The sequence below is a fragment of the Cygnus olor genome, chromosome 3 (genome assembly GCF_009769625.2).
Source record: "Cygnus olor isolate bCygOlo1 chromosome 3, bCygOlo1.pri.v2, whole genome shotgun sequence".
In the NCBI taxonomy this organism is placed as follows: Eukaryota; Metazoa; Chordata; class Aves; order Anseriformes; family Anatidae; genus Cygnus; species Cygnus olor.
The window spans coordinates 95865226-95881382 of record NC_049171.1 but is presented as its reverse complement, the minus strand read 5'-3'; the positions used below and the strand labels follow the sequence as shown (position 1 = coordinate 95881382).

Sequence of the window (16157 nt, the reverse complement as noted above, 5' to 3'; positions counted from 1 at the left end):
AATTTGCTCCGTCGTCACCTTATACTGTTTGAGCAGAGAGATAAACAAACAACAACCCCCCTCCAAAAAAAAGATAAAATTCTCTTTGTGTTTTCAGGGTTATATGGGAATGGATATGTTATTATAACTACTTAGAATACAAGCAATTATCCCTTTCTTCTGTTTATTTTGTTTCAGAAATATGAAAAACCCAAATTTGTTCAGTGTTTGGCTTTTTTGGGAAATGGTGATGTGCTCACTGGAGACTCAGGTGGGATAATACTTATATGGGGCAAAACTACTGTAGAATCTACTCCAGGAAAAGGACCTAAAGGTAGGATACATTCACAGTTAATTGCAGATTGGACTGTCTGTAGAAGACAAACATAAAGAATTGCATTAGAAAAGTAATAGGAAAAAAGACTTGGCTGTGCACGTAGACTTCTTGTATTAACAACTGGTACTAAATTCCTTCAGGTCTCATGAATTTGGTGACTTAAACACAATCTAGAGTTTATCATTAATTTATGAGACTGCCTGAAGTGAATGAAAACTAGTTTATCTAAATGTTTTGCATTTTAAAATTGTGAAGTTAATCAGATTTCCTTTCATCCTGTGATTTGAAAAAGGCTGTGCAGGCTAAATTTGCTTCTTAAGACTTAATGTCGTACTATGCTTGGTCTCAGGAGAATATTATTAAGAGGACTTGTGCGTGAAGGGAAAATGTAATTTACATCTATACCAATTATGCAAATAAGAGTATCTAGTTGAGACAGTGCATAAGTCCTGGCTATAAAATATAGCTTAAAACCCATTTTATTTGCACTTTGAGTTAAGCTTACTCTTTATGGCAAAGGTTTTGTAGAAAAGAAAGAAAAAACTATTTGTTACTAAACTTATGCAGACCTGGCACAGCTGAGCCCTAAGGTAACTTATAAATTCAAGGATAATTTATTTTACTTGGCAGCTATTTCAAACACACTTGTTTAAATTGGTATGCCAGGAAAACATTCATGTAAAAAGCAAATATTTAAAGGTAAGTCTGTTTTTGTAGGTAGATCTTTTTTTTTTTTTTTTGCTTTCAAGCTAACTGCAATGGAAACGTAATTTAACAAATTGGCTGATGTTTAATTTTGAGGCTCTTCTTATGCAAAATAGCATTTTACCTGTATAATCCTAAAAGTTAACAAATAGAACATTTATTACATCAGTGTAACTGAATATGGGATCTTTTCTTTGGTTCATCACATTAGAATTAGTCACAGGACTTATCTCAAACTTTTTCACAAAGTGAGAGCATGCCAACTTCAACTGACTTAAGCTGTAGGCATAGTCAGCTTAATTCAGTTGGCATTTATTTGGGTGGTGTTTAGAGTTTTCCTGTGATTGCTGCTTGTATGTATGCAAATCTTCAAAGCCCCAGAATCTTGCTTTATTAAAACACAGTTTTCTGCAGCAATTCTTTTCAAATACAGACACAATTGGGATGCAAAAGGTTTTCTTTTAATACGTTTTGTTATTCAATTTTCCTCTCCGTTATTCTTTCAAGTATTTTCCTCAGGGTAGGCTACTATATTGATAGATGCCAAATGCTGTTTTATTATTTTTAAGTGAGACAACATCAAGTGTCAGTTATTAGAATCATGCATCCTGGAACCTTTCCTTTAAATAATTTACTTTTTCCCCCTTTTTTATCCCCATGAGACTTCAGACAAGTCTTTGAGTTTCTTTTAACAAAATAACTTTAATTCTTTTCTAATGATTGTTTGCTAAATATTTTTCAACACTTAAAGACAGTTTTCCTTGCATCTGAAAAAATTGTGTTCCCTTGGATAGCAGAAAATTTCAAGTATTTTGCAAATAATTGTTCTTGCCTTCACAAGTTTTAGGGCAGTCAATCTCAAAAGTTTCTCTTGAAAAGGGAGGCCTTTTGTTTTATCGCTTTATCCTGTAAGAAAACACTACCACCTTGTGTTTGCAGTACTAATGCAATACTAATAGCCCGACAGTGCAATTGTAATTATTGGTTGTACACTGCTACTTTATTCTTATGCCAAAATGCACAGTTTCTTGTAAACCTCAGGTGAAAAAGCAAGTAGTGTTCTGTATTATTTTCTCTTCATGCATACAGGAGTATATCAGATAAGCAGACAAATCAAGGCTCATGATGGCAGTGTATTTACCCTGTGTCAGATGAGGAATGGAATGCTGCTAACAGGAGGTGGGAAAGACCGAAAGATCATCCTGTGGGATCATGATTTGAATCCCGAAAGGGAAATTGAGGTAAGAAGGCAAGAATGACAAAGAAATTGCATTTTCAAGGTATGACTAGGAAGCCTGAGCCCTCCCCACTCCTTGGAGTATCAGTATTTAGGATGACAGAGTATCTTCTGGTTTCTGTCTTTTAGTTTCTGTCTTTTAAGTAGATGAGGGTGTTTTATAATAAGTGTATCAATTTTCAGCCTTGAAATAAACCCATATGGGGTTTTTCTTTTCTCCTTCCTTAGTTTCTTTTATTCACCCATTTTTTGAGGATTGTCGTTAATTTGTTCATGTTTTTCTTAAGTTTGTCTGTCTGGACAGAGGCCATGTTACCAAGATTTTATTTTCATATAGAATTTTTGACATTATATAGAAATACCAGTAGGATATATATGGCTACTCTGCAAAAATTAATTAGGTTGAGGAACTTCTCTTGACTTTATCTTAAAAACAGGTATTCAGTAAAGATGTATGTCTCTGATTTGGCGGTATGACAGTGATGGGGATGAACTGGAAAAAAATATATATTTTGGAATTGAAAATGCTTATTTCGTCCTCACAATAAGATGGCCCTTTGAAATAGTGTGTTCTTAAAGAGTTTTTCTAGTAGTAGTTTACTCCACTTGTGTCCATTTCTAGAAACATTTAGATCGAATTTAGCACATAAGTAAAAGAGTTTGTTACTATCTTGAGTCCAGCATTGACCTTTACAAAGCCTGGCTGAGAGTAAGTCCATGTTGAGTTACCCTGTACAGCTCTTAGGCTTTAGTAACACACAATTCACATCAGTGTCTCTGTTTTCTTTTTTTAAATATGTTATGTTAAACCTAATTTTTTATGTTGAGAAATATTACCAGAGCCCTGGTATATAGCTTTGTGAACAATTATAATGATTTTTCTATCCTATGTGGCTGATATTAAAGTTAGCATGTTTTCTAAAGCAAAATCATTTAGAAAAACAAATAAATGTATGCTGTAAAGTAGAGCACTGTATTAGAATTCAAGCATGCAATAGGCAAACTCAATAAAACTTGGAGTCATTGCTGACATAAGGCATATGAACATTTACTTAAGGTTAATCAGGAAGCATTAAGAAAATCAGGAAGCATTTACTGTGGGCTACAAGATCCTTCTTAATTTTCACAATGTGTTTTGAAAAGTAAACAGGAACTAAATATATATTATTCGTATCCTTATATGATGAGTTGTAAGAATGTGGAGTACATTTATTTGGTGTGTTTTGTTTAAAAATCCATGGAACTCATTTTGTATTTTTTTCCTACTAATACCTATTAAAATGGCATAATTCTGATTGTTTTGGAGAGAGGTCATGTTGTATATGCCTGTACTGAACAAATAAATGAGGTAAGTTTTGGGTCAAGTCCTGATCTATTGTATGTGTGATTAGATTATTCCTTTGTGCTGTGAGAAGTGCAGTTCTGGTACTGTTGTTGTGCGCTATTTATAGACTTCAAAATTAGTGCCTATTAAGATACGTGATGTGGCTTTATAAACGTTTCTCTTCCTAGGTTCCTGATCAATATGGAACAATCAGAGCAGTAGCAGAAGGAAAAGCAGATCAATTTTTAGTGGGTACTTCACGAAACTTTGTTTTGCGGGGAACATTTAATGATGGTTTCCTAGTAGAGGTACAGGTGAGTACACTGATTTTTTTTGAATGCTTACTCAAAATTGTTAGAGCTTCCCTGATGGTGTGCTAATTTGAGACTCTTTATGTTATTTATTATTAACTCACATACGTGTTCTTTACAGGGTCATACAGATGAACTCTGGGGACTGGCATCGCATCCTTTCAAGGACTTATTTTTAACATGTGCTCAAGATAGGCAAGTTTGTATGTGGAACTCTGTGGACCACACACTGGAATGGACCAGGCTGCTAGATGTATGTCAACCCTTTAACATTAAATATAAAGCTGGAAAATAGGAAGAAGCATTAATTATCTGAAGCTCCCTTGCCCTGTGTCATTGAGAGATGCAAAAATCCTGAAACTATGGCATATAAAAGCTATTCAGAAGCTTTGATAAGCTTAACACAGCTCTTCAGATGTTGTATATACTATTATCTGATTATCATTGTCCAATGCCATTCTAGCAATCCAAGTCAGGATAAAACTCCAAGTCATTTGTACTTGTTACAGTTTAGCTTTTTTTCCCAATTATTCAATCTGTCTGCAGAGGTCGTCATGCAGATGTGAAAGATATGGCTTCAGAAGTCCTTCTTTATTGTCATTGTTTGTATCTTATTTTGACTAATTCTGTCCAGTTGTACAAGGAAAAGCATATTTTTACACAGAATTTCAGCTTTTTACTTATGAGAAGATCATGTAGTACATCAGTGATAGGTTAAAAAAAAAATCTGTGGATTGCAAGTGTGCTAACTAAGTAGATTTTCTTTTGTCAATTCATGTTAGGGTTTTAGGGTAGCTTTGGTGTGTAAAGTGGACAGGAAAATAACATGTACATGCCTCCTTATTTAGGAACCGGGGCACTGCGCTGACTTCCATCCCAGCGGAGCGGTGGTTGCAATAGGAACGCACTCGGGAAGGTAAGGGAAGGTAACAGTGCATCAGCTGAGTTGTGATGATCAAAAGTTTAAAGGAGATGTTTTGATACTATGATTCTTGTATATTGGCATGTATATATCTTTTGGTTTTTATTCTTTTGCATAAAGTTAACAAACATGAAAAGTTGGGGGAGAGGGGCAGATCTTTCTTATAGGGATGAGATGGAGACAGCTGATGTTTTTCTTTTTTCTTTTTTTTTTGTGTGTGTGTGTGTGTGCTGGGAGGGTTTCACGAGCACTCCTTTCTGACTTTACCAGGTATCATATATTTTATCGTGTGTGCGTATAACATCAGTTTTTAAGACAGGTACAGTACAGATCTTTCTCTCTTCCAAATCAAACACATATGCAACCTGTTAAATTGACATAGGCAAATGAACAGGCTGTAGTATTCTGCTTTTGTGTAAGAGAGAGGTTAATATGGCACATAGCTCAATAGTACTTGATTACAGCAGTTCATTTTCATCCTAAAATCATTGCATATTATTTCAAAGCTATCAAAGCACAAGCCAAGTCCTCTAACTCAGGCTTCTTCTAGTGGTAGAAAAAAATTTGTCTCAATTCATATCAAAACTCTCTCTGGCTTGGTATCGTCTGTCATGAAAGGAGTTCCATGTGATGGATTCTTAGCAAGTATCAACTGAAAGGAAATAAATGAAAAGAAATGATATTCATAGCATTAGGAAGGTTGGAGGAGCAGCTAGGAAATTTTTATTCTATTTCTTATTCATATATTGGTAAAATAACATGTAGTACATGTAAGAAAATTGTTTTCTTTTTGTGTTAAATCTGCCCCCTAGAATTTTTTTTTTTATATACATAACAACATGCCTAAAAACCATTTAAGGTTTGGTTTTAAAAACTGCTAAGCATGTGCAATACCCTTTAGCTTTCCTGGAAAAACCTAAATGTTAAATATTTTTCAAGGTGTTTCTTTATCCAAGATGATGATGCAGTCTGCACTAAATACATTACATATAAAATCAGGTTAGAAAACCTAGTGTACCCTCCCAAGAAGAATCTTGCTGAGCTCTTGTACATTTGATTTCCACATTGTGCCGTTCAATATTTTCACCTCTTTCTAATTAGAGCATTAAACTGAGTAAGTGTTTCTACTTTCGTTAAACAGAGCAGCAGATACTGGCATAATAGAACTCGAGACAGGAAAAAAAAAAAAAAAAGGTCAAGCCACAATTCTTGGTAGCTACTAGGCATTTTTGAAATTACATCAAAGCACAATCAAGGCATATTGAGTGGTCAGAGCATGCAGTCTGGTGTTTGCTTTTGACTGAGTTTTTTTTTTTTTTCCTCTCAGAGAGTTTAACATTACTTTTTCAATTCAGCAGTTTTCAATTTAAATTCTTCTTTTAAAAAGAAAAATTACTCGAGGCAACCCACTTACACTGTATTGGATAAGTTTATGTTGATGGCCCTGGTTTTTTTTTGTGTGTTATTTTTGTTGGTGATGGTGGTGGTGGCTTTTTTACCAAGTTCTTAGAACTAAGCAGTTATGTTTTTACTGTTCTGTTTTATTGTGTTCTGAAATTGCATGATTTGATTATAGGTTTGAGACATAAACTGAATTGAAGTGGGGTCTGGTAAGTGCACAAGTGGATGAGAAATAGATGGAGTTGTGAATCTAGATAAACAGAACAGTTTTAGATTTACTGACTAACCGAAGGCTAGTGCTTTCTGCGCCAAATAATCCAGTCTAAGGGAGGCATTTCCCAGAGGAATGAGGTTGCGTGATAAATTTTGATTACCTCAGGAGAGAAAAGAATCAGGCGTTTAACAAGTCATTTAATAACTTACTTGATTTATAGCCCCAAGCACATAAAGCAAATGTTAAATGAGTCTAATTTGTTTAGGATTCAATAAACCCAAACCTTGGCTGTGTGTGTCATTGCGTCTCTAGTGCTGCTTTGCTTCATGCACAGAGGTCAGTGAGGCAGGGATAAGGAATGGGAGCACTGACAAGGTTGGGTTTGATGACTAAAATTGTGACATCGGAAGAAAACTGAATTTTCTGCCTCTTCCCATTCTTGTCCGCAGTTTCATGGCAGTGTGTTTTTATCAGGCTGACACGTCATGTTTCTGGATTGGTTTTCACGTACTGCTTCCCCATGAAGAGTATTTCAGTATCATTTTGCTTTTTTTGGGCTGTCTGCAAATGATCTGCTGCAGGTTTTGTTCCTACTTCTTTAAATACGTGCTGCATGTCTGGTCATCGTTTGTCAGTGACTAAGCGTGGTTGGAGAGAACTGATATTTTTTGTGGAACCTGCTGTTTGCTGGAAGAGCAGATCTGAAAAAGCAAAATAGGCTGGCAATTGAAAATCCTTTCAGAAAAAATTTTTTCAAGGCATTTTCAGATAATTTTGCCATGCTGTCAGTGGTATTATTTGCTGGGAAGTAGATCTTCCTGTGACTAATGCAGAATATTCTGAGTGCTATTGATATAACTGCTCAAAAGCACAGCAGAAGGAAAAGGCTAGCAAGATTCTTGCAAAAATACTAACATTATTAAAAAAAACTGAAGGGTGGGGAGCAATACTAGTATAAGCCAGAGCTCCAAGGAGGTAAATAAGTCAGTAGAGTTACTCAGATTTAAACCAGTTCAGCATCTGTGGCAGTAAGACGAATCCCAAACATGCCAGGGAACAGTCCGACCAACAGATGGGTTGGTTTGTTCATTTGTACATCCAGCACTCTGCTTTTATACCTTGCAGGTTCAACATTCATTATTACCTAAAAGTTGTGGAAATTTCAAGTCCTAGTGAAAAAACATATCACTATTTTGGAGTACTGTTTCCCTGGTGATTTCATCAGACAAATTCTGTATTCACAGATATAAATTATCAGTAATAAATGTCTGTGTAATGAGTCAGAATTTGCTTTCCAAAAGTTGTTTACAGGATTTTTGTTTCTAAATAAATAATTTATTTTTCAGATAAGTTATTTTAAAAAAAGAATAGGAAGACAAGAAACAGGTGAAAATGGTGAAAGTTCAGTTTTGTTTATTTTAATTCACAAGTCAAGTATGTCATTTTCAGTAATAATGGTGAGAAAATCAATACAAATCAGAAAAAGTAAAAGAGCTGCTATTTTTACAGCACTATTCAACTGCTTATTTTGTCCAGTCTGCAGATCAGGAGTTAGGAGAGTTAGGAGAGATCTGCCAAGCTTTGCAGATCCCAGCCAGGTGTGGCATTTCCAGGGTTGGCTGCTGTTTGCATTTTGCATACCTTTCATTCTGGGAAGAAGATCCTCTCCCAAAACACACTCTGAAGGTGGACTGCAACTGTGGGAGATAAGGGCACGTGTGGAGTATGCCAGTGAACGGCTGTAGCTGCTAGACTGGAGACAGCTTTCATTGAGATGGGCTTTCTTGCTGGCAATTACAAAATTTGCCACGGCTTTGGGAGAGTTTGGGTGATTGAAGGGAGCATGTCTGATTCCAGATGGTGGAGGAACCAAGAAACAGCTGAACTAGATGTGACCAGCACTTCCTTTCCTAAATTAATATCAAAATTGTCACGGTGCACTGACTGTTTCCACGGTCAGCTAAGACTGTTCTTAGTATCTTTTGTTCAGAATAAACTTTGGAGGAGGACCAGTGTGATGAAATACTTTCTTTTATTGCCCAATGGAATTCTGCGTGCTCTCTTAAGACCCTCAGAAACTCTGTGTTTGATACCACCTGTGTGCTTTCAGTACAGTGGTTTTTTTTTGCATGCTTTTCCAAGCTTTGGAATTTCATTTTGCGTAAGAAACGTGTTCACTGGAGGATTACCTGGCTCAGGTAACAACCTCAAGAATCTAAAGAGCCAGGCCTACAGCCAGCATTGAGAGGCATGTCCCTGGTGCAGCGTCATCACTGTCCTCATTGGACAGCGTGGCATGGGAAGAAGAGGTACCCGTTCACTCTGTGGAAGAAGGCAGCTTTTGGTTATTGCCTTGTTCATAATTAGTTTTTATCACCAGGCACCACAATTACAATGCTCAAAAGAAATAAACAGGCATCATGCTCTTGAGTCTTGCCAGATAGGCAGATTTACCATACAGTGCCAAAGCTTTCTGGTAGAGCAAAAGGTCTTCTACCTCCCGCTCTGCTGTCTATGCACAAAAGGTGTGTTGCCTACCTGGGCTGAAGCAGTAAGGAGTCTCCATGCTGTGTTGGGTGCCGGAAAAAAAAGTCACAATGGGGCAGCAGTGCAGTGGCTGTGGGCCAGCTTCTAGCGTTACTTGAGAAACAGATGCCGTCAGTTCAGTGATGCCTTCATGTGCATTCTTCACAGTTCTGTTGTCCTGTCAGGATGTAACTCCAGAGCAGTTTTGCTCTCGTGGAGTGATTAATTTTGTCCCAGTGGCAGCAACCTATATGGCATAGGTACGCTTCTCTCTCTTTCTCCATGCCAAACCGTTTTTGTGTTGATTTTTGTTTTTCAATATCCACATGGTTATCAGACGGGTATAAGAGAAATAACATTTTACTGAAACACCTGGCAGGGACAAAGAGGCAGAGTTTAAACTGAATGGCAACTTGCAACTTCTAATGCATTCAGATAACCTGCAAAGCTTTAGTGTATAGATTGGAAGAAATCAAAAGTCTGCATTTTGGAGTACAGCAGAGAAACACTGAGTGTGGTTTCTGCTGCTGTCCATTGAGAACATATGAGCTGTTTTCCACTGGCTCCATCTGTCTTGCATGTAGATTGCTCAACAGTGAGTGCCAGGTGGGGCTGTTTTTTAATGTGCATGTTATTTATTTTATTTCTTTCATGTGTTTCTCTAACCACAAGCTGGGTTTAAGCCATTGGGAGCAGGCCACTTTCATATACCAGGCTGCCAGGCACTGGGTCAGCACGACGTGGAACCTCATCTCCATCCATAGAAAACACCAATGTGTGCTGCTGCTCCTGGGGGTTTATTTTAGCTATATACATTTCTGCTGTATTAGATAGTCCTAGCTTTTGCAATATGTTTGTTCCCTTGAGTTTACTATTAGGTATCTGTGTTAGATGGTGGGTGGAATTGGCTGACTCATATCCATAGTCTGAGCTTGCTGTTTGCTGCTGGATACAGAAACCTGGCCATCATGTACTTCAACAGTACTGAGATACAAAGTCTGAAGCACAGAAATTAATCTCTGAAGACAGCTGTAATGTATTTAGCCATGTTGACATCTTAGGCTTTTGTGACATACATGTCACAGTGTATGTCATACACAGCAGGACAGTGGCCTGGTCCCAACAGCTTTATATATACCCCCTTTTTTTTTTTTTTTTAATTAAATTTCATTGCCTTTGTCTTGGTAATATTTGCTGTATTTTTAGGACTTAGTTTGCAAAAAGCTCTGGTTCTGCTGATCTTCCCTAGTTTGCTGTCAGTGGCCATTTCAGTGTACAGACCACTAGGCTTTTGTGAGCATCTATGAGTTTTTCACCTATGCCTCACAACTAATACTGCAGGATAAAAGTTACTGCTAAATAATAAATAATACCAGTTAGAATAGATTCTGTGTTTTGAATGAGTATGGAAATGTTTTCCATCCCCTCCTACTGTGTATTTTTGTTTTTAACTTTGCTTTATAAAAGTCAAAATATAAGTTTTTAAATCAAAGCTATTCTTCAAAATGGGGAAGAAGTAGTAGATTCAAAATTCAGCTGTAGCTTTAGGGCTTCAAGATGAGAAGATGCTGTCATGTTAGTTATCTGGTGCCACATTTATCATCCAGGAGATATTTTGGTTATTACTACAATGTTCAAGGGAGACAGAAAAATCTGCTGCATTTAAAATCTTTTATATATTTTTAACTGCAACTTGTATTGTGTTGAAAACCAGAAAAGCATTCTATTAAAAACAGATGTTCACTGTGCTGCCCTTAAGGGCTAGCATGAGAAGATGAAGCAAATCAGTGATTATTGCTCTTTTGCTTTCTCTCTCTTTTTTTTTTTTCCTCATGGAAGTGATACTCACTGAAATTCTCCTCTCTCCAGGTGGTTTGTTTTGGATGCAGAAACGAGGGATTTGGTTTCAATACACACTGATGGTAATGAGCAGCTCTCAGTGATGCGCTACTCAGTAGGTAGGCAGACTTGTACATTCAGAATAATGGCATGTGTTAGTTTCTGATGAATGAAATGTCTGTTCTGTTAAGCTGTGTTAAACTATTCCCCAGTCACTAGAAAAGACAGAGCTTTGGAAAGACTGCTTTATCAGATACTTAATACCTCAATAATAACAATAATAATACCTGAATACTTGACAGCAGATTTGGTTTTTGTATGCAAAATCTTGGAGTTTTTGTAGTTTCCTCTCCTAGCCTTTCCTTCATGTTGATCTGTGCTGTCATAATACGTTAGCTTTGCTCCCAGAAAAATTAAAAATTCTCAATTAAAATAGTTCGCAGGTTAACAGAAAAGGAAAAGCTGTTAATAACCTGTCTACCCAGATAGTCTGTAAATAGCTTAGCATTTCAGTAATATATTAATAAACTTTGTAGTTAAGTTTTCAAGTTTATTAATACAAGACCGTAAAAATAAGTGTAGGTCTGTCTGAAACAGAGCTGTTTAAGTACTTGCTATGGGATTACATAGACACCAAGTCAGTACTGGGTCTCCTCTTTAGAGGTGACATGACAGATCCGCAGAGGCTGAATCCTCTCTGTTAAAACTGGATAGAAGAATCTCGTAAATCTGTTTCTTGTTTGCTTTTGGATAACGTGCAATGTCAGTGAGTAAAATGCTCCTCTGCTGCTGCCACATCTGCTAAACACAGCAATTTATTTCAAAGCATTGTTGTTCATTGACACTACGGTGACTCAAGGCAACTCTCAACCATGTATTTTTTTGTTTTAAATTGAGATAATACAGGTTAGAAAACCGCTTATAATATTTGAATGATCCACTTATTCTTTACAGCTTATTTAGTACAGATTTATATGCAATCTGCCCTCTACCATGCCCCCAGAAATCCTGTAGCTCCAGAATAAATACTGTTCTGAGTTTTTTGTAATACAGAAAACGCAAGCCTGCTTGCTATCAACAATTTCCAGAAATCCAGTGCAGTCTGAGGATTTTTACCATGTCCATTGGGCATTTACTTAAAAAGAGGAGAGGTGAAAGAACTTGCCCAAAAAACTTAGCTACAAAGTAGACAGATACTGACTGAAAACCAATATAATGTAAACAGTTACGTGTCATTAAATACAATATGTAAGCAATAGCTTAAATGAGGATATTGGTTTAGTGATAAATCTGAAATCATTAAAATTTGGAAAATAAACATTCTGTTAATTTATATCAAATATTCTGATTTTCTGTTGTAGATGGCACCTTACTTGCAGTTGGATCCCATGACAATTTTATTTACCTCTACATAGTAACAGAAAATGGAAGAAAATACAGCAGATACGGAAAATGCACTGTAAGTTTTGGAGCAAATATAATCAGCAGTTATTGCATTTTGATGTTATGCATACACTAAGATGTTAAGCAGTGTAACAAAGAGAAAATGTATCTTGTTAGGTTGATATTTTGCCATTTTTAGTTTTGGTTATACCTTTTATGTCTTTTTCAGCATTTGGTTGATTTTAAACTGCAACCTAATGTGTACTGTGACTGTTGGTTGCCAGGTGAACACTTTTTCATTACATATGAATAATTTCTCAGACTATTAACTGTTCTCTGAAATGGAAAATTAACAGTAAGATGCAGAAGTGTCTTGTATCTGGATGCTGAAAATCTTTCTGGGAAAATATTACACTTGTTTGCAGATATTTTTGCACTACTGATACAGTACTTTTTGGACCAACATAGCATTAGATGATGGAATTTCATTAGAATATACAATTTTGGAGGTTGCAAATATGTACTGTTTTCAGTTGCAATTTTTATTACAGCATTTGAAATAATACCAATAAATTTCTGGTCTGGAGTAAATAAGTGTGTTTTGCAAATAGTGGAGTTAATTTTAGAGCTCACATTTACATGATGTTGTCTCTTTGCTAAAATGATCTGTTCAAAAAGGACATACATTTTTCATTTTGTTTTTAGTTGTCTAACACCCTGGCCTTAAGTCCAGCTATCCCTCTAGGTTAGAGGGAACATGTACATGATGAACATCTGAACTTCAGAGGGATTTGCAAATGACATTACAAGAATAGGTTCACGTATCAAATGTGGTATTTTTAAGAATACATCTCCTGCTGAAAACAGTTTTCATGTGTTTATAATCAATTGCATTCCTTTAGTTTTAAAAATAGGAGAACTTGGTTAATTTGAAAGTGGTGGTGAGGGGACCATAAGCCTCATTTGTGATCTGTAATATATTTTTTCTTCTCAATCTTTGATACAAGATTTGCAGCGGAACTTGTCAGGGAGGAAGTGAACAGGCATTAGGAGGTCCTGTAGTGCCATGTGTGGTATCTTTGAGAGATTTCTCATTTTCGGGGCACTTGGCTGAGGATACTCCACACTATCCAATGCTACTTGAGCATTGGGCGTGCTGGGGACTCCTTGATGGCAGAGTTGTGGTATGGGGCAAGCCAGGATGGTGACAGCTGGCTACATCCCAGCACAGCATTTCACCCCATAACTTATTTTTCAACCATGAAAGATAAAATCACTCTAATCTTAAAATATGTAATATCTAGCTTGCTATGTACTTCAGGATCCCTGAATTCTTTGAAGAAGTATGAGATCATGTATTTCTGTATATCCTATGTATTGCATTCAAGAGAGAGCATATTATAATATTGTAAACTGATGCTTGGGTCCCTTGCCCCTGTGTTGCAGGACAGTGTTTCAGAGAACAATTAGTTTGCAGATAATAGCACTGTATTAAAACAGTAAATGTGTGAATAATAAGTGGTCTCATAATTCTAAACCAGCTAATAGCTGGGAATATTGATCAACAGCCAGTTTTCATTGCACAGAGGATGGTGAAGCTGTGCTGATTTATACCCCTCTGAAAAGTGTTCCTCTTCTTCCTTATCCTTTTCTTTCTCATGCACCCTAAGACATTCTCCAGTATGCAGCCTCTTACCAAGCATCTACGTGTCTGTCTGTCAGTCGCTCTACGTTGGCAGTGGAGGGGGTTTGTAAAAATTGGGATGGGAGAAACATGCATTGATATACTCAGACAGAAGGGTTAACACTTCAAAGCAGATTTCTGTTAACCTTTTTTTTCATTCTGAACGACAGTGTGTAGAAGCCAAAATTAGCAGACTGCTTTCTGTCAGGGCTGAGCTCCTCTGGCCCTTGCAGCCTGCACAGACCAACCGACTGTGCGGCGAGGCTGCTGATCAGGTTTCACTCACCCTCTGCTGCCTGCCGGCACGCTGACGGACCGAAACTGGCTTGATGTGAAGCAGGGAGGCACCTAGGCGTGCTTGGGACCTGGAGCTCTCCTGGCCCGGGCCTGGGCGCTGGCGCCGCGCCATCTTGGCGTTCCTCTGTCATCCAGTAGCCTCGCGAGTGACCTCCAAGTAGTATGACTCAGTCCTCCTGCTAGTCAACTTCTGGTTGTTTCTTCCAAGCTGAAAACATTGTTTAAATACTTTCAGAAGGATTTTATCTACTGAACCAACATCGGCTTGTGTATAAGGGCTATATTCCCGCTGTTACATTTAAATCCCCTTTCAGTCACGGTGAGGCTTCCTGGGGCTCCTGGAGAGACAAGGCCCTGACCCGTGGGCGTGTCTCTGCAGCGAGGGGTGGTGGTGGTTGTGATCAGAAGGAATTTCAGATTAGCTGTAACAACCACTTCGGCTTGTGCAGCTGTTTTTCGAGGGCTCCAGCTATGCAGACAGCAATGTGAAGGTATGGGCTAGGTTATGAACTTCCTACGTGTCAGCAGTTCAAGGGTAGCCAGCACTGTTTCTGTTTGCTTTACATCAGAGATATGTTAGCAAAGGAAAAACAAGTGCTCAGCATTTACCAAGAGGGCTGGGGGGTGAAAACCACATGGGCTGCAAATATCTGATACATGAGGCTTAACCTGAATAAGTTGTGTGCCCATCCCATAGGCTGTGGCCATTTCGACCCTTGTACCACTTGAGCCTGAAACAGATAAACATTACCAATGGAGGAGAGGGTTTCCATGTGACCAAATACTTTTACTCACCAGTGATAATGGAATTATGTTCATTGTACATAAAGGTACAGAAAAGGAGAGAGTAAAACATTGTTTTATCAGTGGTGGCTACTGAAGAAGCATTTTCATAGACAATGGGATTGTCCTTCTTTATAACAGGGACAATGTTATGTTCCGACTCATCATTTAGCGATTGCATGCTGGAAGGGATTTTCCAGCATGGAGCCCCCCGGCCAATTGCTTTGTTCACTCCCCCACCACCCCTAGGAATTTTAACAGCTGCCAAATGTCTGGCAGGATTTAGTAAATGACTGACCAATTCTTTTCCGTGTTGGAGTTAGCTTGCAAATTTGAAAGGCTGGAAAATAGGGAGGGGGGGAAGAATCCTAGCCAATAGTTCATTTATTTATTTTCAAAATACCAAGTTTGCCTGTTGATATCATATATCCTACCTATGACTGCAAAGCACTTATGTCAATACACAGTTCCTCTGCTTGAGGCAGACTGGTTCATAATTAAGTAAATCTTAAAGGCTAGCTTTTCTCCTAAATATTTTTGGGGTATCTCACAGAGGACCTGGTGACAGGGAGACAGGGTCGGATGTATTTCCATGTCTAACTCTGGGAGCAGTCAGCATCTCCTGCACTTTGCTGTAGAAGAGGCTGTCAAGGCAGCTGGACCAGCCTGTGTCCTGTGTGATGCCCATCACGGCAGGGGCAGGCAGGGCCAATAGCCTTGGGGGGAGTGGAGGGACAGTGTCTTCCTAACGCCCACCGGGAGAGGAAGGGAGCTGAATTGGCAGCTGTCAGTCATGGAGATGGCATGTTGTTGCCCAGCAGATTGGCAGGGAAAGAGAAAATGAATGGTCTTGCCTGGAGGAGAGGAGCAATAAAAAGAAATGGAAGGATGGAAGAAGAGTGAAATGGATGTCCAATTTCATTTCCTATCCATCCCTCTATAAATAACTAACTCATTCCTAGCCTTTAGAAACATGCAGCTTCTCTGGAGGCTCCCATGTCTTTATTATTACTATTGCTACTACCAGCAAAAGAACTAATGCACAGGAAAAGCATGCTATCCAGATGCATTTAGCTTCTGCAGAAACAAAGATGGGTATTTAGCACTCCATGTGGTATTGGTGGTGATAACTATGCAATCAGGCCAAAGTGTTTTGATTATTATATAGGTGACCCTGTGCCTATATGTAGGACTCCTCTTGAAACTGGCATTAAC

The 16157-nt window shown here is 38.0% G+C and overlaps 1 protein-coding gene across 18 annotated transcripts in view; it reads left to right on the top strand.

Moving 5' to 3' along the window:
- Positions 1–16157, top strand: part of EML4 (EMAP like 4) — a 158261-nt gene that overhangs the window by 133257 nt on the left and 8847 nt on the right. For all 18 annotated transcript variants that reach the window (XM_040550603.1, XM_040550600.1, XM_040550594.1 and 15 more), the window contains 7 exons: positions 178–313; positions 2111–2262; positions 3771–3896; positions 4015–4146; positions 4742–4809; positions 10826–10914; positions 12157–12254. In XM_040550603.1, the coding sequence (XP_040406537.1) occupies positions 178–313; positions 2111–2262; positions 3771–3896; positions 4015–4146; positions 4742–4809; positions 10826–10914; positions 12157–12254 (801 nt within the window). The remainder of the gene's footprint in view (positions 1–177; positions 314–2110; positions 2263–3770; positions 3897–4014; positions 4147–4741; positions 4810–10825; positions 10915–12156; positions 12255–16157) is intronic.